The sequence below is a fragment of the Microtus pennsylvanicus genome, chromosome 2 (assembly GCF_037038515.1).
Source record: "Microtus pennsylvanicus isolate mMicPen1 chromosome 2, mMicPen1.hap1, whole genome shotgun sequence".
Classification (NCBI taxonomy): domain Eukaryota; kingdom Metazoa; phylum Chordata; class Mammalia; order Rodentia; family Cricetidae; genus Microtus; species Microtus pennsylvanicus.
Window position 1 is genome coordinate 98,288,903 of NC_134580.1, and position 24,850 is coordinate 98,313,752.

The 24,850-nt window shown below is 54.7% G+C and overlaps 3 protein-coding genes across 5 annotated transcripts in view; all 3 read left to right on the top strand.

Annotated features, from left to right (window-relative positions):
• Nucleotides 1-9,241, top strand: part of Mapkbp1 (mitogen-activated protein kinase binding protein 1) — a 52,861-nt gene extending 43,620 nt beyond the window's left edge. For both annotated transcript variants that reach the window (XM_075961853.1, XM_075961855.1), the window contains 16 exons: nucleotides 125-246; nucleotides 649-724; nucleotides 808-919; nucleotides 1,227-1,290; nucleotides 1,457-1,591; nucleotides 1,749-1,885; nucleotides 2,070-2,125; nucleotides 3,200-3,436; nucleotides 3,614-3,777; nucleotides 3,941-4,086; nucleotides 4,184-4,375; nucleotides 4,544-4,628; nucleotides 4,873-5,156; nucleotides 5,386-5,982; nucleotides 6,374-6,459; nucleotides 7,040-9,241. In XM_075961853.1, the coding sequence (XP_075817968.1) occupies nucleotides 125-246; nucleotides 649-724; nucleotides 808-919; nucleotides 1,227-1,290; nucleotides 1,457-1,591; nucleotides 1,749-1,885; nucleotides 2,070-2,125; nucleotides 3,200-3,436; nucleotides 3,614-3,777; nucleotides 3,941-4,086; nucleotides 4,184-4,375; nucleotides 4,544-4,628; nucleotides 4,873-5,156; nucleotides 5,386-5,982; nucleotides 6,374-6,459; nucleotides 7,040-7,267 (2,721 nt within the window). In that variant the 3' untranslated portion in view covers nucleotides 7,268-9,241. The remainder of the gene's footprint in view (nucleotides 1-124; nucleotides 247-648; nucleotides 725-807; nucleotides 920-1,226; nucleotides 1,291-1,456; nucleotides 1,592-1,748; nucleotides 1,886-2,069; nucleotides 2,126-3,199; nucleotides 3,437-3,613; nucleotides 3,778-3,940; nucleotides 4,087-4,183; nucleotides 4,376-4,543; nucleotides 4,629-4,872; nucleotides 5,157-5,385; nucleotides 5,983-6,373; nucleotides 6,460-7,039) is intronic.
• Nucleotides 9,242-9,313: 72 nt separating this feature from the next.
• On the top strand, nucleotides 9,314-17,504 carry Jmjd7 (jumonji domain containing 7). Of its 2 annotated transcripts, XR_012909696.1 has the most exons (10): nucleotides 9,314-9,423; nucleotides 12,634-12,787; nucleotides 12,865-13,118; nucleotides 13,382-13,438; nucleotides 13,863-13,958; nucleotides 14,164-14,240; nucleotides 14,426-14,585; nucleotides 14,678-15,019; nucleotides 17,122-17,194; nucleotides 17,442-17,504. XR_012909696.1 is itself a non-coding variant. In XM_075961856.1 (8 exons), exons 1-8 carry the CDS (start codon nucleotides 9,360-9,362, stop codon nucleotides 14,764-14,766), a joined length of 951 nt encoding a protein of 316 aa, XP_075817971.1. In that variant the 5' UTR covers nucleotides 9,314-9,359; the 3' UTR covers nucleotides 14,767-17,105. The 2 variants fall into 2 exon arrangements, 1 of the variants encoding a protein (XP_075817971.1); XM_075961856.1 differs by lacking the exons at nucleotides 17,122-17,194; nucleotides 17,442-17,504 and having other exon boundaries at nucleotides 14,678-17,105.
• On the top strand, nucleotides 16,133-24,246 carry Pla2g4b (phospholipase A2 group IVB). The gene is made up of 20 exons (XM_075962659.1): nucleotides 16,133-16,141; nucleotides 17,098-17,194; nucleotides 17,442-17,578; nucleotides 17,700-17,831; nucleotides 18,121-18,161; nucleotides 18,310-18,352; nucleotides 18,596-18,650; nucleotides 18,894-19,024; nucleotides 19,129-19,212; nucleotides 19,452-19,489; nucleotides 20,098-20,233; nucleotides 20,854-20,990; nucleotides 21,231-21,453; nucleotides 21,579-21,696; nucleotides 21,967-22,104; nucleotides 22,230-22,334; nucleotides 22,502-22,681; nucleotides 22,836-23,002; nucleotides 23,433-23,619; nucleotides 23,703-24,246. The coding sequence occupies exons 1-20, from the start codon at nucleotides 16,133-16,135 to the stop codon at nucleotides 23,924-23,926; spliced, it is 2,382 nt and encodes a 793-aa protein (XP_075818774.1). The 3' UTR covers nucleotides 23,927-24,246.
• The last annotated feature ends 604 nt before the right edge of the window (nucleotides 24,247-24,850 follow it).

Sequence of the window (24,850 nt, forward strand, 5' to 3'; positions counted from 1 at the left end):
GGTGTCCCTGACAGGGCAGGGGTGGCAAAAGGGTCTCAGGTTACAAGAGGTGAAGGGAGACAACGCAAGCTCTGTGACCTGGTGACGCATTGGGTGTGGCCTGCCCATGTCCTCCCTGCTGCAGTCTGGAGAAGGAGTACAGTTTACGCGAACACACCACGTGGTACGGAAGACAACCCTCTATGACATGGATGTGGAGCCCAGCTGGAAGTACACGGCCATCGGCTGCCAAGACCGAAATATTCGGTGGGCATTCCCTTCTCAGACTTTTTCAAAAACTCATTTTTAATTTATTTATTTTGTGTGGGGCGGCAGGGAAGGGTGTGCACATACCACGGTGGGTATGTGGACATCAGAGGACATGGGTCCTGCAGATCAAACTTGAATCATCAGGTCTGGCTTTACCCACTGGGTCATTTTTCTGGCCTCCACTTCTCAGACTTTGGGGCCACATTCTTTCATGCAGCTCTGTCCCCATTTTTGTCCTTTTGTCTGGGCCTTTGACTCTCTTTGAGGCAACAAAGTGCCATGCCTTACCTGAGAGAGTAGCCCTTGGGTGGTCAAGAGGGTCTCCCAGAACGGGGTGAACGCTAGGTCTGTGCCACCTGTGCTGTACCCCACCTAATGTGAGCAGTCCTTCCTCCACAGCATCTTTAACATCAGCAGCGGGAAGCAGAAAAAGCTGTTTAAAGGCTCTCAGGGTGAGGACGGCACTCTCATTAAGGTAAGGGCCAGGCGCTCCGGGATAGAGAGGTACTGAATGAAGAGGGCGTGGCTTCCTCACTTTTTCCCTGTGTGTCTTCCCAGGTGCAGACAGACCCCTCAGGGATCTACATTGCCACCAGCTGTTCTGATAAGAACCTCTCCATTTTTGACTTCTCCTCAGGCGAGTGTGTGGCCACTATGTTTGGTCACTCAGGTAAGTGCAGCACTCACCTCCCCATCCAGAATTGTATTTTGTTCCCTTGTCTATTTGCCACCCTGTGACTGCCCACCTGCCCTGGGAGGAGACGGTTGACTGAAGCAATGGTAGGAAGCCTGCTAGCAGAAGGGGACAGTGTGGTTGGTATTTTCCCCTTCCCGTCCAGACTCTTAGAGCAAAGGCCCTAAGTGTGGCTAGAGCCTGCCCCTGCCCTGCAGTCAGTGCCTATCTTCACTGTAGAACAGGCAGGGATTTGGTTAGGCTTCCATGGCAGTTCAGAGACCATATTCTTTACTCTTCACAGAGATTGTCACTGGCATGAAATTTAGCAACGACTGCAAACATCTCATCTCTGTGTCAGGGGACAGGTGAGCTCATGATGTCTCTGGGAAGTGGGTCTAAATAGGGATAGTTCTTGGTGGAGCCTGACCTGGCAGTGGAGGGTGGCTTGGATCTCTTTACCAATTCATGGGAATTGGGGAAGACAGGCGTCGCTGCCTCCAGATTTCTCACACATGCTGTGGCTCCCCCCAGCTGCATATTTGTCTGGCGCCTGAGCTCTGAGATGACCATCAGCATGAGGCAGCGCCTGGCTGAGTTGCGCCAGCGTCAGCGAGGGGCCAAGCAGCAAGGACCAACCTCTCCCCAAAGGGCTTCTGGACCCAAGCAGTAAGTGGCACAGAGACTGGCTTTGCCCATTGTCCACATCATTTGGTGTGCTGTCCCTGTTCCTCCTCCCTTAGAACCTGGTATTGAGCAGCTTCTGTGTCTCCCTAGACCTTCTTTCTCATGTGCGAGCCCTCTCCCATGTCTTGTCTTGACTCAGGCACCAGGCTCCAGTGGCTCCCCCTCCTGGACCAGCTCTTTCCTCAGACAGTGACAAGGAGGGGGAAGATGAGGGGACTGAAGAAGAAGAACTGCCAGCTCTACCCATTCTTGGAAAGAGTACCAAGAAAGAGCCAGGTTTGTGGCAGTCAGGGATGAGGCAGATGGCACAGCTGGTGTAGTGGCTAGATGAGCCCCATCTGGACCACAGGCTAAGGAAACTGGGCCATCACAGTGATCACATGGGGAAGGGGATGCTGTGGGCTCCTGGTCCCAGAGGTGGGTAGGTGGGAAACACTTCTGGTTGCCTGTTTCTGTCTAGCCTCGGTCTCGAGTCCAGCCTTGCTCCGAAGCCTGTCCCATTGGGAAATGAGTCGGGTAAGTGGCCATCTCTGAAATGTGCTTCCAAAGTCACTGGAAGTGAAGGGGTAGCCTCTTGAGTCCCTTGCGCCTCATGAGGCATTTGGGTATCAGATCTGCCCACATGTTCCAGTCTGTCTCCAAAGAAGACCTTATGTCTAGTCTGGGATGAGGGCTGAGGGAGCACCAGTCTTCCTTCTTGTATCAGATGACTAGCTGTTCTAGAGCAAGTGTCTGCCTGGCTGGCCTGGAGCTCATTGAGATCCACAGGGCCTTTGCCTCTGAGTGCTAGGATTAAAGGTCTGCACCACCACGCTCTGCTTGAACAGAGCAAAGCAACAGTAACAGACACACAGCCTGTGCTGGGGAGTAGAAACGTGCTGAGTCACATGGTTGGGACGAAAGTCCAGGAAAGCAAGGGTCCAGCAAGTAAAAGACTAGGGACACTATAGTTCTGCAGACCCCAGTTGAGGAGGTAAGTTCAGAACGGTCAGAGGGAAAGGCTACAAGATCTGTGGCTTTGACTGTTGCAGAGTGGCAGAGAGGGCGAGATCTTTTCAGCAAGCCCCAAAGCAGTCCAGCCCTCGCATGTTCCAAGTTGAGATTTTGAGTCTAGCACTCCATTGGTGATGTGGAATCTGGTACTCTCTGGCCATGCTGGGCCTCAGTTCTTTGTTGTTGGTTTGTCCTTACTGCTGTGAAGAGATTCAGGGTTCTGATGGGTGTCTTCAGAGAACAGGATTATTTAGAACCCTAGCTCTAAATAAGACACCAGATAGAGGTAGAAACTAGAAGGGTTCCTATTTTAGATATCCTGTCTAGAATGCAGCTCAGAGCATGTACTCTAAAGCCAGCCTGGCTTGCAGGCCACTTATTATCCTCCGTGAGCTTGGGCTACTCACTGAAATCTGGGCTGTGGTTCTGTCCCTTGTAAGACCTGGGATAATGGTGTGGCCTTCTCTGTAGCCTTGCTGTAAAAATGAAATGAACTAGTAATGGAAGGTGCTGGGCATGCAGACTATATGTACATACATGTTTATTTATTGATAGTGTGATTCTAATTATTACTCCTTTTTCACCTACAATCACCAGGAGCAAGAGACCATGGAGTTCCTGGGCTCAACCCCTGTAGCCAACACAGGACCCAAAAGAAGAGGGCGCTGGGCTCAGCCAGGTGTGGAGCTGAGTGTTCATTCCATGCTGGACTTGAGACAGCTGGAGACCTTGGCTCCAAGCCCTCCAGGCCCAAGCCAGGACTCACTGGCTGTGTCCCCATCTGGTCCTGGGAAGCATGGCCCGCAGGTCCCCGCGCTCTCATGTGCTGTCCAGGTGAGCTGGCTTTCTCCAGCCAGAGCCCAGCCTGGCTTCTGCTGCCTCTTCCCAGAGCTGGAGTACTCTGCTTCCTCAGAATTGGTGTTCACCAAATCCTTGCCAACACCGCCTCCTCTCAACACTCTCTTCTCGCATCAGCAGCCCTCATAGGTGCCCCTTTCTTTGTGTTTCCAGAAGGAAAAGACCCCTCGGCTTCAGGCTTCCCAGCCCTGCTCCTGCCCCCACATTATTCAGCTGTTGTCACAAGAAGAAGGCGTCTTTGCCCAAGATCTGGAGCCCTCACCCACTGAAGAGGGTATTGTCTACCCAGAGCCCGACAGCCCCACCATGGAGACCAGGCAAGGGTTGTGCCCTGGCCCGAGCACATAAGGCCATGAAGCCCTCTGAGTTTTTTCAGTTAGGCAATGGTTGGCCTCCAGGCCCTAAGGGTTTGCCTGCCACTTCAGTGGAGCTGCTGATTCGGCTTACTGTTTTTCCTTGTCTTTGCTGCCTTCCTGGCAGTGTGTTCCAGGTGCAGGCTCCAAGCAGAGGCTCCCTAGGAAGAGTCTACTCAGGCATCAGGGGCTCGGAAAAGCACAGTCCCGACAGCGCGTGCTCTGTGGATTACAGCAGCAGCCGGCTCTCCAGTCCTGAGCACCCCAATGAAGGTAAGGTGTGAGGAAGGGACGACTGACTGAAGCGGGGGCGGGGGGTACCTGTGACAGATGGGTACAGTCGGATGCCTCTCCCCTCCCCCACATCCAGACTCTGAGAGCACAGAGCCCCTAAGTGTGGATGGCATCTCCTCAGACCTCGAAGAGCCAGCGGAGGGTGATGAAGAAGAAGAGGAGGGAGGCACTGGCCTCTGTGGGCTACAAGAAGGCAGCCCTCATACGCCGGACCAGGAGCAGTTTCTAAAACAACACTTTGAGACTTTGGCCAATGGGTCTGCTCCAGGTGTGGTCAGTGGGCCATCCTTCAGTCAGTGGAGTCTGCCCGCCTCCCTTCCATGCCTACCTGAAAGGGAGGGTATGGAAGGCAGTGCCTTAGGTTTCTAAGAAGAGGCAAGACCTGAGGCAAGAACTTAACTTCTGACTCAGTTCATGGTTTCTGTGCCTCCTGCAGGGGGTCCAGCACGGGTCCTAGAAAGGACAGAGTCTCGGAGCATCTCATCACGGTTTCTACTGCAAGTGCAGACCTCCCCCCTCAGGTATACCCCATGTGGTTCTGCTAGCCTGGGGCTCTTGCACCTGGCACAGCATATAGCCTTCCGTCCTCTCCCTAAGGGTACAAAGTGCTCCTAGCTTTGGAACTAGTGGCTTCACCCAAACCCTGTCTTGCTTTGTGATTGTACTCTCCTGGTGCCTCTCTGTCTGTGAGAACATCAGGCAATTTTAGAGGGAGGAAAACACTGAGTCTTCTCTGGACCCATTCTAAACCCTTTTTCCCTGTAGGGAACCATCTTTATCCTCCTCAAGCTTGGTCCTGATACCAAGATCTGACCAGGTGTCACAGGTATCTGGTGACCAGCTGAAAGGCAGTGGTGCCACTCCCCCAGGAGCACCCCCAGAAATGGAACCTTCTTCTGGGAACTCCGGCCCCCAGCAGGTGGCTCCTGTGCTGTTACCACGACGGCGTAACAACCTGGATAACACCTGGGCCCCCAAGAAAATGGCTCCAGCCCGCTCCTTAGCTGGACTCCAGAAAGCCCAGTCTGTGCACAATCTCATACCACAGGGTAAGTAACCTGGTGTGCTCCGCTCCAGGCTGTGGGGAATACGGCCATGGATGTGAGCATGCTGGAGGAAGGAGGGCCCAGTGTGGCCCTGGTGTATCTCTGTGCTTGTCACTGCATGTCCCTTGAAGTGGTCATGTTCAGGGGGAAAGTAGCAACTAGGGATTGAGCCCTAGCATTTGGCACACCTTCCCCACAACGTGACCTGCATCTGTCCCTGTCTTCTGTGCAGATGAGGTGCCTTTATCACGTCCACTGCTCTTCCGAGAGGTGGAGATCCAGGGCAGCTTAGGATCCCTGCCACAAGCTGATAGCTACCCATCTCAGTCCCACTCCTGCCAGAACCCCACCACCAGTTCTGCAGCCAAGCTAGCTCGTAGCATTTCTGTTGGGGAGAACCCGGGCCTGGCGGCTGAACCTCAAGCTCCTGCACCAATGCGAACCTCACCACTCAACAAGCTAGCTCTGCCTAGCCGGGCTCATCTTGTCCTGGACATCCCCAAACCACTGCCTGACCGTCCTACCTTGACCACATTCTCACCTGTAACCAAGGGCCGAGTCCATAATGAAGCAGAACAATCCGGATCCCTGACGAGCCTAGGAAAGGCTCACACTACATTGGAAAGGCGGGCCTGTCTAGGGGAGGGTACCACTCCTAAACCTAGGACAGAGTACCAGACTCATCCTGGCCCCAACCACCCCTGTGCCCAGCAACTGCTGGTCAGCAACCTCCTCCAAGACCCTGAGAGCTTGCAGCCCCCATCCCCTGAGAAGACTCCTAACCCCATGGAATGCACCAGGCCAGGGGCAGCCCTGAGCCAGGACTCAGGTGTGCACAGCTCCCCAGTCTCATCTCTCATCCTATCTTCTTCCTGTCTCTGTTGGCCGCTTTCTGACTCCATCTCATGTGTGTGCATCCAGCCTTTGGCGTTCTCCGTCCTGTCTGTTCCTGTCTCGGTCTATAAGTCACACTCCTGGTGGTGTGACACTCCTGCCACCCTTCATGATCTCCCTATGATCCACTCAACCCTTTAATGTATTCCGTATGCTGGGGCTGGCTTTTCCTCTAAGCTCTGTCTGTGTGGTGTCAGGAAAGGTGTTGGAAGAGAATGGGCAAGTGGCAGGGCCTGTGGGCTGGCGGGGATTACAGCACTGCTCTGAGAGCCCCGAGTTGGGATGCCTGAATGAGCAGCTGGACCTCACTGGTGTTTGTCCTTCAGAACTGGCCTTGAGCCTGCAGCAATGTGAACAGCTTGTGGCCGAGCTCCAGGGGAATGTGCGCCAGGCAGTGCAGCTCTACCGCTTGGTGAGTACCAGGCAGCAAGCGGTGGGAAGACAGCCTGTCGGCAGCGCTGCGTGCTTTACTGCTGAGAGAACAGCATCAGGGTTCTCCTACGCACGGGGGTGGTGGTGGGGTGGGGGGGAGCACTCAGTAATATTCCGAGAAGCCAGGTCAGGCCTCAACCCCACTATCTATTGGTCATTTCTGGCCAAAAACTGGAGCACTCAAGACAGGGTTGTAGCTTAGAACATCATCTTGTTCAAGAAAATCCCAGTTTGTGCCTGTTGTCTCAGTGTATCTATTAATAGTATGCTTTTTCATATCCCAAAATGGTGTGGGCTCTTTAGATATAGGAAACGATCTAACAGTACCCACATCTGAAGGAGAAGTGCAGCCTGGGTGGGTGGTTGGGAAAAGTGGTCAAGAAGAAGTAGATGGTTCTGCTCATCTGGAGGGACCTTCATCTGGGTCACGGATCAGAGTGGCTCTGATCGTACTGATGTGTGGAACTCCTAGCTAGTCCCTTCTGGGCAGGCTAGGAGCCCCCTTTCCTGTACCCATTCTCCGCTGGTTCTCCACCTCACTGGCGGTGCTCTTGTTGCAGGTGACCAGCTGTAAGACTCCCTCAGAAGAGCACAGCCACATCTCCCGTCTCCTGAGAGACACCTTCTCTTCAGTGCGGCAGGAGCTAGAGGCCCTGACTGGGGCTGCGCTGTCCAGCCCGGGTGGCAGCCCTGGGGCTGTGGGGGCTGAGCAAACTCAGGCCCTGTTGGAGCAGTACTCGGAACTATTGCTTCGAGCTGTGGAGCGGCGTATGGAGCGCAGACTCTGAGTTCCAGAAGCCTGTCCCGAGAGAAATGCTCCCACTCCAAACTGTAGCCCTTCTTCCACTCCTCAGAACCTGTGAGAATGTCTGGAGTGGATGGCAGGGATCCACGCTCAGAGGCAAAACAGCTTTCCCAGCTGCTCCTCTTGGGGCCCCTGTATTTATTAATTTATTTCCCTGACTGTTGCCTCACTTGAGACTCCTGCCTCTAAAGCCCCTCCAGTGGCTCTCATGAGCAGGGCAGTCTTGAGTCTAAGTCATCTTGGTGCTGTGAGGGGTAGGAGGGCAGCCTGCCTCATCTGGGGACATCGGAAAGGGCTGGCCTTCTCAGAAGCCATTTGAAGTTACTTCAGGGATCAGCTCCCTGGGGTGGAGCATACACAGGGTACTCGGGGTAGAGATGAAAGGCGATGTGCTATTTAGTGCCCTAAGCCAACTGTAGACCCTTGCCTCTACCCCTGCACCAGCTGCACTCTCCTGGCTGCCAAAGCAGGCATGGTTTTCCCGAGTTCCTGGCAGTGGAGAAAGGTAGAGCTGCCTGGCCCTCCAGGGGATTCCCAGCCCTTAGAAGACTTGAGTTGTATCAGGACCTGAGCCCCCACATTCCACTCCCATTCTCCCTGCAAGAGAGCCCAGCATTTTCTACCCCCATCCCTTTTTTTCCTTGTGGAGCCAGTTGTGGGATCTTGCTGCAGGACAGTAAAGTCCTCTGCTGGGCAAACACAAAGCCTGGTCTACTTTCTTCGACCCTTTAGGCTTTCTTAATTCTCTAATCCTGGTCTCTAGAGGACTACTGAAGCCCCCGGGACCACTTTCTCCCTCTATCCTGGGCAATGCGCAATCAGGAACCTGTATTGGGAGTTCCCTCATGGTTTACAGGGCACTGGCCCATCTTCCTAGGACTTTGGCCACACACACACACACACACACACACACACACACACACACACACTGTATACACAGTTGAGTGTTCATTGTTAGAATACTTGCCTGGCTGGTACATGTACCTGGTTCTTCACATTTGGCCTCAACTTCACTAGCCTGGCTTCGCTAGAACTCCTATCCAGAAACATGAAAAGGAGCACACTAAAATTCTGGGATCTTGGTTGTCCACAGCCAGGCTGACAGGAGATGGCTATGGGACACCTGGCTCATGGAGGAGGCTCTTTTTCAAAGGCAGTGCTGGGTGCCCAGAGATACTGAATGCTGAAGATTGTGGAGCGGTGGGTCTGGGCAAGAGACAAGCTGGAAAAGTGATAGGTGGACAGGCAGGTGGCAGAGGTAGGGGACAGAATTAAGGTCACTGTTAGAAGGTAAAGAGAAGGCATAGGCAGGCTGTAGGCAGGGACAAGTAGTGACGTAGTTACAGAATTGGTGAGTATGTGTCTCTGGGCCCTCCTTCCCTCTGCATCAGGTATGGCAGACAACAAAAACCTGCCCAAGCGCCTTTCAAGCTCTGGAGGCAGAGGCTAAAAAACGGTTTTAATGGGTGCTTAGCTTTGGAGGTTCAGTTGGAGTGTCCTAAGTACACCCAAACCATGTATTCCCTTTTTTTTTTTTTTTCTACCCGCCTGGCCAAACTTCTAGCCCGAAGAACAGTATCGGCTAAGGGCCGACCCGTTGTCATCCAGAGGATTAGAAATCCGCCCACTGCAATAAGGCTGCCCTGACTTGCCAGGTTCTTAGAGGGTCTTCGCCAGCGTACCCTTCTCGAGGGAGCCGGTGTTTCCCTGCGCCTCTACCCTGCACGGACGGGGTCTTGTGGCCAGCGGCGCTTAGTTTCCTTTGCATGTCTGAAGCCTCTGGCAACAGCCGCCCACGTCCAGATTTGTCCCATCCCAGTTTTGAAAAGCCCCTTATTTATAACTTTTATACTGTGGCGCCTGTCTCCTCCTCGGCTGTACGGGGCGGGGCTGTTTTAATGTCTCGTTTATACCGAAATATGAAATTGTCAATAAACACAATCATTTGTTAATTGGCTAGAAAACTCCGAAGCGCCGCTGGTCGCACGTCCTGGGGGGCGGGGCGAGGGCGGAAATGGGGGCGGGGCTGGGAGCCTAGAGCGGAAATAGGGGCGGGCTCTCTTCCCGCGGGCGTCATGGCGGAGGCGGCACTGGACTCTGTGCGGAGGGCGTTGCAAGAGTTCCCGGCTGCGGCTCGCGGTGAGTGGCGTCCGCGTGGTGACAACGTGGAGAGATCCTGGGGTACCGGAACTCAGATCGTGTGTGCATGAGTAGCCTTCTGGTGGCCACACATTTCGTGTGTCACCCTTCTCTAGCTAGTGGACCAGCCCTCAGCTCACGTCGCACGTCCCGGTGCCTTCGTGGGGTGCAGTTGTGGGTTTGTTCAAAGCCCAGCTCCGACGGTAGTCTTGCCGTTCTCAAAGCCAGCCGGGTGCTGAGTCCCTGTGCTCTGCATTGCTGCATTTTTGGTACCGAAGACTCTTTGACCTCAAATATCTCTGATGCTGGTGGGTTCCGAGGAGAGAAGCCGTTGACTGGGATCATTTGTTCAGAGCGAACTCCAAGCCAAGCAATACTGGCTGTTTCACTACTCGGTGTTGTTTCCTCCACGATCCTCACTACCCCGTTCCTCCTCCCCCACTCTTTACTAAGTCGTTTCTTACTGAACAGTAGTGCAGGCACCTCTGTATGCAATGTAAATAAAGTAAGCTTCACTGCCACCCCCTTAGCTGTCCAGAAAGACAGTCCTGCTAAGCATTCTTCGCTGCATCGGGTCCTAGAGGGCATTCCAGTGCCTCTGCTTCAAGTCTTCACACCCGTGAACCAGGGTACCCATTATTGTTAGGCGTGCAGGTATTTTAACCTTTTGTTTTCAATAATTCAGCTGCAAATACTTGGCTGTTCACTTAACAAAGTTTAAGTACCTCTGTGTGCCAGAATGTGTGTGTTCAGTGTGTTTAAATTTGGCAGCAAACGTCTTTATCTACCGAGCCATCTCACCAGTCCGAGGGTATTTAGGTCTGGAGAGCCTGCTAGCTGAGTGCGTAAAGTACTTAAGCACATGATGACCTGAGTTCAGATCCCGCGCCTGATGAGGATGTCTGCCACAGTTCCAGAGCTGGGAGGCAGAGTCTGGAGGACCCAGACTCTGGGTTCATGTTGACTTTTGTCAGTTAAATTCTTTTTTTTTTTTTTTTTTTTTTGGTTTTTCGAGACAGGGTTTCTCTGTGGTTTTGGAGCCTGTCCTGGAATTAGCTCTTGTAGACCAGGCTGGTCTCGAACTCACAGAGATCCGCCTGCCTCTGCCTCCCGAGTGCTGGGATTAAAGGCGTGCACCACCACCGCCCGGCTTGTCAGTTAAATTCTTAACCGAATTGCTGGGTCACAGGAATTGTTTGGAGTGCAGTGTGAAGCTCTAGGGGAGAAAAATAGCTCTTCTCGAAAGGAAGAGCAAACAAAACTGGTATAGTTAAAACCCAAAGGCTAGACAGGCAGTTTCACACCAGGTGGTAATGGTGCACGCCTTTAATGCCAGCACTCAGGAGGCAGCTGCAGGCAGATCTCTGAAGCCAGAGCCACTTCCTCTCCCGAAAAACAAAGCAAGTCAGTTTTAAACTCCAGGGTAGAGTAACACAGTGGTAATGTTTTTCTAGCATGTAGGAGGGCCTGGGTTCAATCCCAGGCATTGCAAAAAGCAACTTAGTTGTCCTGAGCCCCAGTTCCCATCTGAGATTACTGCTTTGGGGGTCTGCTTGGTGATTCTTACCCCTGTTCAGGACAGCAAGTACATGACTAGCTCTTCTCCGCAGTTTTCGTGGGCCCACCAGTGTCATGTGGTTCCCAGGTCCAACTTAAAGATACTCACTTTCTGACTGATTGCAAGGGATTGCAGGCGGCATGCAGATGGAACTACGAATGGGCATGACCTCGGGTAAAATGAAGGCCGTAGACGATTGTCTGGGGTTTGCTGATTGGTCCCAAGTGTTTGGTCAGACAGTAAGGCTGAACGGTAACAAAGCAGAGCACTCTGCTCTCGTAAAAGCCCAGAGAGGGAACAGCAGCCATGAAACCCAGCCAGAATCAAGGGCCTGTGGTCAGGGTCAGACATGAGACAGTAGCAAACCAGACTGGAAAACGTGTGCTGGACTTAGTCGTGGAGCAGCCTGAACGCATGCAGGGTGGACTGCATTCTGCCAGGGGCAGCAGCGAGCCGTCAGAGGAGTCTTCACTAGGTGCACGACAAGATGAGATCGGGTAGATGTGCGTGAAAGGGAGTGGGGTCCCACCAGAAAGAGCAGTTGGTTTGCTGCAGCAGCAGCCAGGGACTGCGGGGCACTTTCCTTTGGCTTTATGTTTGCTGAGCACCCACTGCGTGCTAAGGCGCTAGAGATGCACCAGGAACCATGGCGATCGTTCAAGCCATTGCGCTTCTGTTCTGAAAGAGACGGAGAATGAGTAAATAAATGGGCAAAAAGCTATCCAGGGTCAGGTAATGAGAAATCCGTGGAGGAAAACTAAATAGGCACAGAGATAAGGACTGTTCTGACAGGTGACAGGTTAGTTAAAAGGGGTGGCCAGGGAAGGGGTCCTGTCAGAGGGAAGGGGGCCTGTCAGTGTGACCAGACCCGGAGCAGCAGAGGGAAGGAAAGGGTGGTTTGACAGACAAAGAGGTACAATCTACAGGATTTCAAGATAGCCAGGCCAAGGGCAGGACTGGGTAGGATACATCAAGAGACTGCAGAGCCAGGTGTGGTGTCACGCCATCGTCAGCAGTATCATGAGTGTCCGCTAAGTACACTGCATGCCGCATTCTGGGATAGTAAGCACATTTTCAGGAAAGTGTACTTAGCTTCTTTAGTAGAATCCTGATTTCTGTGAAAGCAGCGCTCCTGCACACAAACAGGATGTCCTTGAACTTGTTTTGTAGCTGAGTTGGCTTTGAGCTGGTAATCCTACTTCCTTCCCCCTCCCAGGTGCTGGGTTTGCACCTGTCAGCCACCACACCCACTTAAAATGTCTCCATAGGTGGCGCAGTGGCCAAGTGTTGGCCCAAGGTGGCTGAAGATGCTGCTGCTGTTGCCGTTGAGACGCAAAGCTCAGCTCAGCCCCTGACTGACTTCTGGTGTTATCACAGGGTAGTTATCTCCCTAGACAGCTAGGCTGTGACCTGCTTGAGGTGACAGAATCACCCGATATCCACAGCGGCCAGGCCCCATCACAGTCAGCCTGTGGCCACCAGCTCAGCGACGATTGCTTCTTCAGGGAAGAGAAGTGAGGGGTTGACTCTGCAGGCTTCCCTGGTCAGCAGCAGCCTTGCCTAGGGCGTCCATGATGGAGGATTTCTTGTGCAGTGTGACAGACGGTACCACCCACTGATTTCAGGCCCCCGCTCCCCATTTTTTTCTTAAGACCTCAGTGTATCTCGTGCTGTGCCCTACCTGGATGGGCCCCCAAGTCCACTGTGCTTCTACCGGGACTGGGTGTGCCCCAATAGGCCCTGCATTATCCGCAATGCGCTGCAACACTGGCCAGCCCTCCAGAAGTGGTCCCTCTCCTACTTAAGGTAAGGTTTCCCTTCTGGGGCAGGGTGGACCAGTGGCCATTAGCAGCAAATTACAAACCAAGGGCCCATTCCTTCAGAGCCACAGTGGGCTCCACAGAGGTGAGCGTGGCTGTGACCCCAGATGGCTATGCAGACGCTGTGCAAGGGGACCGGTTTGTGATGCCCGCGGAACGTCGCCTGCCCATGAGCCATGTGCTGGATGTGTTGGAGGGCCGGGCGCAGCACCCAGGAGTCCTCTACGTGCAGAAGCAGTGCTCCAACCTGCCCACCGAGCTGCCCCAGCTTCTGTCAGACATCGAGTCCCATGTGCCCTGGGCCTCTGAGTCATTGGGTGAGTGGAGGGGCAAGAGGCAGGGGGCATGGGGATGACGTGGAGGGAAAGGGGTCAGCTTGCTTTCCCATTTTCTGCCTTTAGTTTTGGTTCTATGGGATTAGGTGCCACCTGGCTGCTCTCCCTTCTGCCCCAGAGGTCACATTCCCAGCATCACCTTCTCCCAGACTCCTTGGCATGCCTGTGCTCCCGCCCAGATTTCTGAGTAGCTGCCCTGTGCGTGGGTCATCCTAGGCCTGGTACTAACTCACTCTGTCTCACAGGAAAGATGCCTGATGCTGTGAACTTCTGGCTGGGCGAGGCAGCTGCGGTGACTTCCTGTAGGTGTGGGGAGGGAGCTGATGGGGCACAAGAAGAAAGGTGGGCCTCGGAAGGATTAGCTGTCCTCAGATTTCTTTTGGTATTTTGGGACTAGGACACCATAAAGGGTCTCTTGAGAGTGGGGACATTGGGGACAGGGTACACCATACCCTCTAGGTCTTGAGAAGCCTCTTCAAAGTCAGATAGGAGAGCAGGGCTTGGGACATGGAGCCTCTTGGTTCTGCTTCCCCTCCTGATGAAGGGGAGTCCATATTCTGTCTCTGGTTGCCAAGTTCTGTGATGCTTGCTAGAGTCCTCGGAGTTTCCGAGTCTGCCGATCCTGTGTAGGCTCTCCCTCTCTCTGTAGGCTCTGTTGGGGTGTGGTGCTGAGGGCAGGCTGGGCTGCCTTCCTCCCCTCAACTCCAGGCCTTCATGTGTTGGCAGTGCACAAGGACCACTATGAGAATCTGTACTGTGTGGTCTCTGGTGAGAAACACTTCTTGTTACATCCACCCAGTGACCGGCCTTTCATCCCCTATGGTAGGTGACCTGGTCTAAAAGGAGCTGGTAGCCAGTGGTGGAGGGCGGGCAGCGGGAGCCCAGGGCGGGCTATAGATGCCTCGGCCTGAGGTGTAGCCTCAGGTTCCCAGCCCTCTGGTCTCTGTGTACAGGGAACCCTGGACCGGTTATGGTGGGGAGAGCCTGAAAGGCTGCTGGTCATTTTTCTCTCTGACCTTGTCTTCAGATTTGTACACACCAGCAACCTACCAGCTGACCGAAGAGGGCACTTTTAGAGTGGTGGACGAGGAGGCCATGGAGAAGGTGTCTGTTCTGTTCTTGGGTTCTGGGGAAAGGGTAGGCTCCTGGGGAGTAGGCACAAAGGGTCTGGGGAGGTGACACCCCACTCTGAAAATCCTGAGTCTGTGGCTCTTCAAGTAGGAGAAGGGACAGAGCTAGAGATCGTGGGATCCTCAGAGCCTGCTCCCAGGCAGCTGCTGTGTCTCTAGGTGCCCTGGATCCCACTGGACCCCCTGGCTCCAGACCTGGTCCGGTACCCCAGTTACAGCCAGGCACAGGCCCTTCACTGCACGGTGCGGGCCGGTGAGCTGTTGTACCTGCCAGCCCTTTGGTTCCACCATGTCCAGCAGTCCCACGGCTGCATTGCTGGTAAGGTTACCCAGGGCAACCAGTGCCCAACAAAGTATTGGCTCCGACCGAAAAGAAGGGCCCTCACCTCCAGGTCCCTCTCCTCTCCACAGTGAATTTCTGGTATGACATGGAGTATGACCTCAAGTACAGTTACTACCAGCTGGTGGACTCCCTTACAAGGGCCGCAGGCCTTGACTGATGGGACCCTCACAGACACTGCAGAGGACAGCCCGTGTTGGGGGTTGATTCTAGAAGCTACCTAGAGTTTGCCTATGTACTGGCTGCTGCCGGGGTTCCTGCGTGGGCTGAGATCAGCCTTGAAGAAACCTGAAATATAGTTGGAGGGCCTCACCCAGGCAGGTCTGGGTGAGGGTGCCCAGGAAATTGCCACATAGGGACAAGGAAGCATGGATCAGGTACAGCAGTGCCTGTCACCGGTGCTATGACCTTGGGTGAGTCACTGCGTGTTAGCATCAGTCCCCCGACTGTAAAGTGGAGATAATAATGGCTCTGGCTCCCAGGGCTGTTGTGGGGATAGACATGGACCAGCTGGAGGAATCAGTCAATAAAAGATGGCGCTGATATTTTTCTTCTCATGCTCCCTGTCACAGTTGCCTTCCATGGCCTGCCAAGGGCTTAAATGTTCAGGTAAAAGTTTCAGGGTGACCCTGATTGAGGGGTGCAAGCCAGATCCTGGCTTGGGATGCTACCTACACAGTTGTGTTATAACTGGCTGGCTGGAACTTGATTGGTTCAGGGCCACCAATGCTGCCTCTAGCTTGGTCCCAGACTGCTTTTCCTTCTCCAGTTCCTGGGAAGCCGGCAGATCTGGAACCCTGAGAGTGACCCCTATTCTAGAAGTCTAAACAGGAAGGGATGGGAACCATGGTCCTTGTGAGCTGCTCTCTGAGGGAAGAGCTGATCTCCACATCCAGACCTCTCCTCACTCAGCTGAAGAGCAGGGAGAGCTGCTATCCTGTCATGCCAGCCCACAGGCCTCATCTCTGGCCAGCCAGCTCCAGGGGTGGAGGCAGCTGAGACACGGCTTGGCTTTGAAGAGCTGTTGATGTGAAAGCCACTCCCCTTTACGGTTGATGGGGCCCGAGGTACTCTTCCAAGATTGCCCAGGGCTCCAGTTGCGACTGGGCATTCCTGTCGTACTGGCACTGGGAAGGTTGCGAAAGGACCACGGCGACATGATGCTCAGGCCCCACTGCTCACTGCTGTTTTGGGGAGCCATGGTCTGCTGGCCTGCTCAGCCTGTGGCAGCAAGTTCTCCTGGAACCCCTCTAAGTTAGGGCTCATTGGGAGAGTGGGGCCTCAGGGAGCCTGTGCTAACTCCAGGGGTGTCACTGATTCCAGCATCGGCTTCAGGTGTCTCACTTCCTGGGCAGGTGGCTGGGTCAGCAGTGGGCGTGGGGCTTGGGTGGAGCCGAGGAGTCTGTGGGAGGGATTTGAGAGGAATGTGTGGCCAGTTGGCTCACCTCGGCTCTGGGTTTAAAGCTGACAGTCGTTGGTCCTGTGGCCACTTCCCCCATCGTACCTGTTCCCGTGGACTTGATCTCATGGCTCTGGTAAGGCTCTAGAGGGCACTGGGCTCCCATTTCTGACTTGGCTCCCCATGTAGGGCCTGGTTGCTACTGTTTCTAAGAGCAGCTGTGGGCTTTTCTAAGCAGAGGGAGGGATGCTTTCCAGCTTAAGGATCAGACAGAGTAGAAGCCAGGAGCAAAGCCAGAACTGGGATGGGATCTGTCCTGGGAACTCGGGGGATCTTAGCTACTGTTCTGGGGGCTTCAAAAGAAGTAGCTGCTCCATGCCTCTGGCATGTGGGAGACCGGGGGCTGCGTCAGAGATGAACTTCCTCAGCTTTGCTCCCAACCATGGAGCTCCCTGAACTTGACTGTTGGCACCTTTCCAGAGATATGGCTGAAGACCAAAAGGAAGGACCAGGTGGCACAAGCTTCCCCTGCCTGGGCACACTGGCAAATGCCCACATGTCTAGAAGCAGAGGGGATTTGGAAGGAGCTCTGGAGACCCCCATCAGATCTGGAGGATGGCAGTGTGGGATGGTCTGGGCTGACAGCTGCTATCTTGACCCAGAACCCATCCCCAGTATGGGGTAGATAGCACCAATTACAGTTCATGCATTTGCCTGAGCCCCAATGTAGTCCTTTCTTTCCCTCGACACAAAGCTGCTTGGTGGGGTGGGGTGGAGAGGTGAGGCAATAGGATAAAAAGACAGAAGGAGCCATACCCATTAAAAGGTCAGCTTGCCCGTGTTCCAGTCCCAACCATGCCTCAAAAGAGTGGCCTCAGTTTCCTTCCACGGTTGGTCATGGTCATAGCATCCTTAATAGGATGTGTGACAACTGAGTAAACACATGCTGAGTCCTTGGTATGTGGCTGGCACGGTGTGGTGTTTAATTAGGAGAAGGTGTCATCGTGTAGATTCAGTGTCTCTTGTCGCTCTGGGATTCTGATGGGTGAAGAGACTGTCCCAACCTCCCCTGTGGCCCTGTCACACCTATAGCAAACCTGCCCCATCTGTCCGCAGGCAAAGGTGGCGGGGACATGCCTGCTCACTGTTCGTGTCCTCCAGGCTAATGGCTTGCCTTCCAAGGACCTAGGTAAGCACACTGCTTCCCTGGCCCTTAGCTGAGCCCAGAGAACAGGTGGGGGCTGATTGAGAGGAGTTAGTACCTGTGGGAGGGGCTGGTAGGAGGTCCTGCAGGGGTCCACTGGAGAGAAGGATCCCAAAAGTGGCAGAAGGCTTGGCCCTATGGATACAGCATCTCAGGAAGAAGGAAGTAGACTCAGTGGTAGGCTGGGAAGGGTTTTTGATCATTACAAGACATGTGCTCCTCTTTCCTGCAGTGACATCCTCCGACTGCTATGTGACTCTGGACCTGCCCACAGCCTCCAGCCACACGCTCCAGACACGCACAGTCAAGAATAGCAGAAACCCTGTCTGGAATCAGAGCTTCCACTTCCGGATCCACAGGCTGCTCAAGGTAGCTCAGGCTCCAAGTCCGCCCTTGCCATTTCCCCTGTGCCCGTTACCACATGTCCCCTGCCCTGTTTGCCTCTCGTCCCCCCTTCCTGTATAAGTTGCTGCTCTCTCGCCTCTTCCAGAATGTCGTGGAACTGAAAGTCTTTGACCAGGACCTGCTCACTAAAGATGACCCCGTGTTATCAGTGCTGTTTGACGTAGGGACTCTGCGAGCCGGGGAATCTCGGCGCCAGAGTTTCTCACTGAGCACTCAGGTACAGCTGTGTGCAAGGAAGTGGGGTGGGGGGCAGCTCTGAGAATAGGGCTTCAGAGGCTCCCCTGCTTCAGGGAGTGGCTCGGGCCTCCCAGGCAGCTTTTCACCAAGGAGAGTCCTGTCCCCAACTTCTATCTCACCTCCTGATCAGAAGCACAACTTCTTGGGAATAGTCCAAAGCCTATAGACAGAGTCATGGAAAGGGACAGTGGCTCTTCCCCAGCTCTATGGCCTCAGCATCTCCCACTGCCATCTGGGTTGATGGTGCCTCTAACTTGCTTCTCTTCCAGGAGGACGGGCGCCTAGAAGTTGAATTTCGGCTGCAGAGTCTGTGAGTAGGGGCTCGGGAGCGCCTGGTGGGTGGCAGTGGAGACTTTCCTTCTGGGAAGGGCAGTGCAGCTCACCGAGACTGGTACCCCTCCTTGGTAGAGGAGGGGTGCCTGGGCTCTTGCAGAGAGTCACTGGGGACCTCTTTCCAGGACAGACCGTGAGGAACAGCTCATCAGCAATGGCATCCTCGTGGTGAGTGAGGGCCTAGGGCTTCCCTTGGTAGCTCATTCCTCTTGCTGTCTGCTCTTCTCCCAAGCTGAGTAGGCGCACCACAGCCTGGGTCGTGTAGGCTGAGTTGGGGACCTTGGTATGCACGTTCCCCAAGGGAATAAATCTCAAGAAAATGCTTAATGACTGAGGGTGATAACAGTGTTCTGGGGAGAAGGGGTCCAGAGAGGGGTGCAGTGTGTATCTAAGGGGATCTCTTGACCACAGGCTCGGGAGCTCTCCTGTTTGCATGTTCAACTGAAGAAGACAGGTGACCCAGAGGGTGAGTTCATTCTCCTTCGGTGGCCCTTCTGCTCTCATTCCTGTCTCTTCCTCCATTCTGAGGGGGAACCCAGTACTGGCTGCTTTCAGGGAGCAAAACTCGTGAGGCCAGTCCACGCTGGGACTCTCCGGGCTCCATCTCTCCAGCCGGACCATGTCAGAGAGGGACTTCCCTGCACACTTGATAATGAATTTGGTGGACAGAGATCCCCTCCTGAATTTCTCCTCTGGTTCCCGTTTCTAGGGTCAGAGAGCAGAGTTCAACTTGTGGTTGCTGGGTCCTGCGAGGGCCCACAGGCTGCCTCTGTGGGTGCCAGTTCTTACCGCTTCCACTACCCAGCCTGCTGGGAACAAGATCTGAGTGTTCATCTGCAGGTAGCACCTTACTCCTGAGACCCCTGGAGCCCCTCCTGTTCCCGTCCCTGCCACAGGGAGTTGGTGGGGTCTTTGCTAAGGTCCCTTCTCCCCCTACTCCTAAGGATGACCCCCAGGAGCAGCTGAAGGTACCATTACGCACCCTGCCCTCTTCAGAGTTGGTGAGACTCGTCTTCCCCACGTCCCAGGTAACTGTCATAGAGAAACTGGGTTCACAGGCCTGTCACTGGCCTGGCCTTGGAGCAATCAGCCTTCTTTTGTGGCTGATCCTCCCTTCAGGCCATGCCCTCAGACAATCAATGGGTGGAAGTATGGACCCTGGTAAAGTGCTTGGGGCCCAATGGTTCTTGGGATGGACTGGGGTGCACTGAGGCCACAGTGGGTGGAAATAGCCAGTCTTTCTGATCATGGTACTCATGGTTTCCAGGAACCACTGATGAGGCTGGAACTGAAGAAGGAAGAAGGGTAAGAGCCTGCCTGGGGAATGGGAGAGCAGGAGACAGTGCCCAGGTATCGTGGGAGAGGGTCAGCAGCTCCTGGGTGCGGGGGGGGGGGGCTTCAGTGTGCATAGGCCGTTCTCAGTGTTCCCACTTGAATTTGCTACAGTGCGTGGGCGGGCCCTGCCCAGCACACAGCCTGGGAAATTCAGGGTCAGTATCTGTCTGGATAAGCAGGCAGGGAGGTTAGGACACCAAGAGGAAGAGGGAGGGATGAACCTTGGCATGGAGGCTGTTGAGAATGGAGGCTTAAATGGTCTTCAGAAGAGGGAGGGTGGCTTTTCATCACCAATAGGTGAGGCAGTGGGCCTTCGTTTCTGCCTCCTCTGCCATCATTTTTGGAGCTGTGGGTGAGGGAGAGATTTGATGTGGAAGTAACAACCCTAGTCCCATGGTCTGCTCTGCCAGATTCACATTGTGTGCATGGCTTTGGGTTCTCCCTCCCCTCACTCCACAGCAGGAGGTGGCGAGGGCTGAGAAGGGAGGAGAGAGGGCAAGGGTCTGGCAGGTGAAGTCAGCGCTTCCTTTTTCTGTGAGGGAGCTGAGAACTGCTTCCGGACTCTTCTTTCTCCTCAGACCAAAGGAGCTGGCAGTGCGGCTGGGCTGTGGACTCTGCCCTGAGGAGCAGGCCTTCCTAGGCCGGAGGAAGCAGGTGGTGGCTGCTGCCCTGAAAAAGGCCCTACAGCTGGACCAGGACCTGCAAGATGACGAGGTCTGGGGGCTGCGCACTACTGGGTGGAGTTTTCCTCATGCCTGCTTAGGCCCAGGGCTGGGAGGGTTGTACAGCCCGGAGCTGGTATCAGCTCAGGCTTGTCGTCACTGGCAAGCCCTGCCTTCCCTGGTCCTCTTCCTCGATGTTATCAGGGTGATACATCAGGCACTTGCAGCTCAAGGGTGAGAGTCTCCACATAGGCCATCCCACCTGACTGTGGTGATGTGGCTGATGAGACAACTGGTATGAGGATGGTCTCTTGACTCAGAATGGTCCCCAGAGGTTCAGACCAGCCTGAGTTGGCTCCCAGGGGAATGAATTCCAGCACTGGAGAGCAGGGCCTTTTGGAGACTTTCACAGGAGCCTTGGTGGCTTCTAGAAAGTGATCTCAGGCTCCTTGTGGGCTGGCACTTGTTAGGCCATTCTTCTGGAGCCCCAATGTTTGAAGCAATGAGGCCTTTAGGAGTTTGTTTCTGACTAGATCAACAGGGCTAACTCAGAGCTGGTCCCAGGACTCAATCACATCTTGACTGACTGGCCCCTTGACTGTCATGTTTCCTCCCAGAGTGTAGCTTTCTCTATTCCTTGGGCCTTTTTTGAACCTGGCTCTCATCTTCCAGATTCCCGTGATTGCTGTTATGGCCACTGGCGGAGGGATCCGGGCTATGACTTCTTTATATGGGCAGCTAGCTGGCCTGAGGGAGCTCGGTCTCCTGGACTGCATCTCCTACATCACTGGGGCTTCAGGGTCCACCTGGTGAGCATGCTGGGGGCAGAGTCGGGAGGGCTGTAGTGAAAGGGACTTCCTAAGCCCCGTGGGCCCCTGCGCAAACTGCACAGACTGAGAAAAATGCTGGCAGTAGAGCGCAGCGTACTCCAGGGAACAAGAAGGTGCTGGCCAGACCTGGCCTTCAGGAGAAAGTCAGACATGAGAAGTCCAGGTGGAGGGTCGTTTGGTAACAACAATCCCCTAATCCTAAACTTTGGTTTCTCTCAGGGCATTGGCCAACCTCTATGAGGACCCAGAGTGGTCTCAGAAGGACCTGACAGGGCCCACCGAGTTGCTGAAGACCCAGGTGACTAAGAGCAAGCTGGGCGCCTTGGCCCCCAGCCAGCTGTGGAGGTACCGGCAGGAGCTGGCTGAGCGTGCCCGCCTGGGCCACCCGACCTGCTTTACCAACCTGTGGGCCCTCATCAATGAGGCCTTGCTGCATGATGAGGTAGGGAGAGGTGGGCCTGGGGTTGGTAAAGCCGTCTGGAAATGGACCCATCTCTGGATGCTTCGTGGGAAAGACTTCCAGCATCAGGAAGCAGAGGGCTTAGGTCGAGCTCCTCTTTCCCTCAGCCCCATGAACATAAACTCTCAGACCAACGGGAGGCCCTGAGTCGAGGCCAGAACCCTCTGCCTATCTACTGTGCCCTCAACAGCAAGGAACGGGGCCTGACCACCTTTGAATTTGGGGGTGAGTGGCTTCAGACCCGGGGCCCATGCTCTTATGGGTGGTAGGGTTCAGTGTGACTAGTCCTGTATTGAAGAGTTGACTCTGATGCTCTTGTCTCCTGATTCAAGTACCAAAGTCTGTCATCCTGCCAGCTCCTTAAATCCCATGCTTGTAACAAGGCCTGAGCCTCCCGCTCCCCACACTACCCTGAAATAGAGTGAGTCTAGAGGGTGGGTGTCTGGGAGCCCAAGGTCCCTGGCTCCATGTCTGAGCTGTGTGTTGTCCTCACAGAATGGTGTGAGTTCTCTCCCTATGAAGTCGGCTTTCCCAAGTATGGGGCCTTCATCCCCTCTGAGCTCTTTGGCTCCGAGTTCTTCATGGGGCGGCTGGTGAAGCAGCTCCCTGAGTCCCGAATCTGCTTCCTGGAAGGTGAGGAGGCTAGATAATGGGAGAGGGGGCCTGGGTGAGAGGGACGCCCTCCCCATGCCCGGATCTGCCAGAGGGAGGGAGGGTTTGGACTGCAGCAGCAGTTTTCCCTGACGCCCCCTTCTCAGGTATCTGGAGCAACCTGTTTGCAGCCAGCCTCCAAGACAGCTTGTACTGGGCCTCGGAACCCACCCAGTTCTGGGACCGCTGGGCTCAGGATCAGGCCAGCCTGGGTAGGTACCTGGGCTTTCCATAGGAGCGAAGTGGGCAGCCAGCTGGGAGTATCTTTAAGGCATTGTGGACCTCAGCTGCTTATTGTCCAGGGTCCCCACAAAGATTGGGACAAAGGATCGGAGGCCTTCTTTTCCTAAGGCTACCCCATCCCCTCTCGCCTCTGCAGACAAAGAGCAGGTCCCCCATCTGAAGATTGCAGAGCCACCAGCAACAGCTGGCAGAATTGCCGAGTTCTTCACTGGCCTCCTGACAAAGCGGCCACTTGCCCAGGCCACCCACAACTTCATGCGTGGCCTCCATTTCCACAAGGACTATTTCCACCACCCACACTTCTCCACCTGGAAAGGTACCTTGTGTGGTCTAGGCTCTCAGCATCCCTTAGCCTCACGACACCCCCACCTCCTTTTTCCTCTCTGGCAGGATTTGCAGGGACCATGATTGTCTTTAAGGCCTGGACCCACAATGACAGATGATGCTTCTCCCACCCCAAACCTTTGTAGCTACCAAATTGGACGGGCTCCCTAACCAGCTGACACCCATGGAACCCCACCTTTGCCTCCTGGATGTTGGCTACTTCATCAATACTAGCTGCCCACCCCTTCTGCAGCCAACACGGGATGTGGACCTCATCTTATCACTGGATTACAACCTCCATGGAGCCTTTCAGGTTGGGGAGATGGTGGGCCATCTATCGTAGCCTTCTAGAATGAAAAATGAAACCTACTTTAGGATCCAGTATCTGGCCCTGCTCCCATTAGGGGGAATGACAGTGGCGCCCCCTACTGGGGGAAAGTTAGCTCTGCTCTGGGAGTGGGTACTGAGTAGCTGGGATATTTCATCTGTCTGTACCACAGTTCTCTTTGCTGTATCTAACCCTGAAGAGGTCCTGGCATACCTGCCACTTCTGGACGGCTCCCACTTTCAGAGGGCTGGCTGTTGGCCACTAACTCAGGGGAGCCCTAGAGGAGCTGGAAGGGAGGGCACAGTGAGACTGAGTCTCCAGTTTGGTGTTTGGGCACCAAGTCCCGTGCATCTTAGTGAATGCCTTGTACTGAGCACACTGGGACCCTCTAATGCCCACTCTGCCCGCCCAGCAGCAGTTGCAGCTTGTGAGCCGGTTCTGCCAGGAGCAGGGCATCCCTTTCCCACCCATCTCACCCAGCCCTGAGGAGCAGCGCCAACCTCAGGAGTGCCATGTGTTCTGTGACCCCGCCCAGCCCGAAGCCCCAACCGTGCTGCACTTCCCTCTGGTCAATGACTCCTTCCGGGACTACTCGGCCCCTGGTGAGCCATGGCTACTTCTCCTACAGACTGGCCTCAGTGCAGGTGTCCCCAGGCCCCCTGCCTAGACTGGCCTCTCTCCACAGGGGTGCCACGAACACTGGAGGAGAAGGCAGCTGGGAAGGTGAACCTGTCTTCTTCTGACTCCCCGTACCACTACACAAAAGTGACCTACAGCCAGGAGGATGTGGACAAGCTGCTACGCCTGACGCATTACAACATCTGCAACAACCAGGAACGGCTGCGGGACGCCCTACGCCAGGCCGTGCAGCGGCGCAAACAGCGCGCCCAGCAGCGCAGGTCTGAGTGACAGCTGGGGTTCCCTGGCGGGGTTTCCATCTGGGAGCCTGCGACCCTCCACTCCTTCCCCTTCTGCTCTGACTTGAAGACCGGCCTCACCAAGCGCCCCAGAGCCTCTGGGGACTCTGATGTCCAGGCACAGCTCCAGAGACACATGTCTGGAACCTCCAGTGGCGGCACTGAGCCTGTGAGCTGCAAGGAGAGGCGCTAGGGCCTAGCACGTGGAATGAGAGATGGGACGGTGCTGGTTGCATGACAGGACACTGTGACATGTTACAGGAGCTCTTATAAACGGGAGATGCTCGGGTGGCGTTGTCCCAAGATTATCTGTTGTACCAGGCTGTTAGTTCCACAAGACACTTGATGTGAGCTCCCCTCTGGAAAATTCCAGCCCTGTCCAAATGGACAGACTGCCATCTTTGTCCAAACAGAGACCCTGGGGTGAGGCCATGGTCCAGTTAAAAGGTGAAGGCTCATCTTGGGCCTCGTTGGTAACAACACGCAGTGGCAAGGCTTGTCCTCTGGACACTGGGCCTGAGCGGGCCAGGAGCCAAGGGGTTCCCCAGGATGTGTTTTCACTGTTGCCTCAGCATTCATTTCAAGGCTCAGGCCTGTTGGGAGAGCAGAGATTAGGAACCTTGCACCATAGAATCTTCTATTATCATGGTGTCCGGCCCTCTGCCTCCCTGGACATCCCGTCTCCTAGTGTAGGAGTGGTGAGTAGCTGCTGGGCACTCTGAGACGAGCAGATGTAACGGCTTTGATTCTTACGATCCAGCGAGCTCTGTCAGCCAGGCAAGTGGGTCTGGGGTCTGCCCTGGAAATGTCTCTGGGATGCTTGAAATGTAACCCCAGCTACTTAGGAGACGGAGGCAAGACCACAAATTCAAAACCAGGCTGGCTAGTCTAGACAAACTTAGCGAGCTGTAAAGAC

What these genes read in the sequence shown, in the direction of transcription:
- Pla2g4b (XM_075962659.1), top strand. An exon ending in TCGTCTTCCCCACGTCCCAG is followed by an intron (nt 19,213 to 19,451) that starts GTAACTGTCATA and finishes CATGGTTTCCAG; the next exon opens with GAACCACTGATGAGGCTGGA. An exon ending in ACCTCCATGGAGCCTTTCAG is followed by an intron (nt 23,003 to 23,432) that starts GTTGGGGAGATG and finishes CCCGCCCAGCAG; the next exon opens with CAGTTGCAGCTTGTGAGCCG.
- Jmjd7 (XM_075961856.1), top strand. Translation starts at nt 9,360, where the DNA reads ATGGCGGAGGCGGCACTGGACTCTGTGCGGAGGGCGTTGCAAGAGTTC. An exon ending in TGGTCCCTCTCCTACTTAAG is followed by an intron (nt 12,788 to 12,864) that starts GTAAGGTTTCCC and finishes CCATTCCTTCAG; the next exon opens with AGCCACAGTGGGCTCCACAG. An exon ending in GTCCCACGGCTGCATTGCTG is followed by an intron (nt 14,586 to 14,677) that starts GTAAGGTTACCC and finishes TCCTCTCCACAG; the next exon opens with TGAATTTCTGGTATGACATG.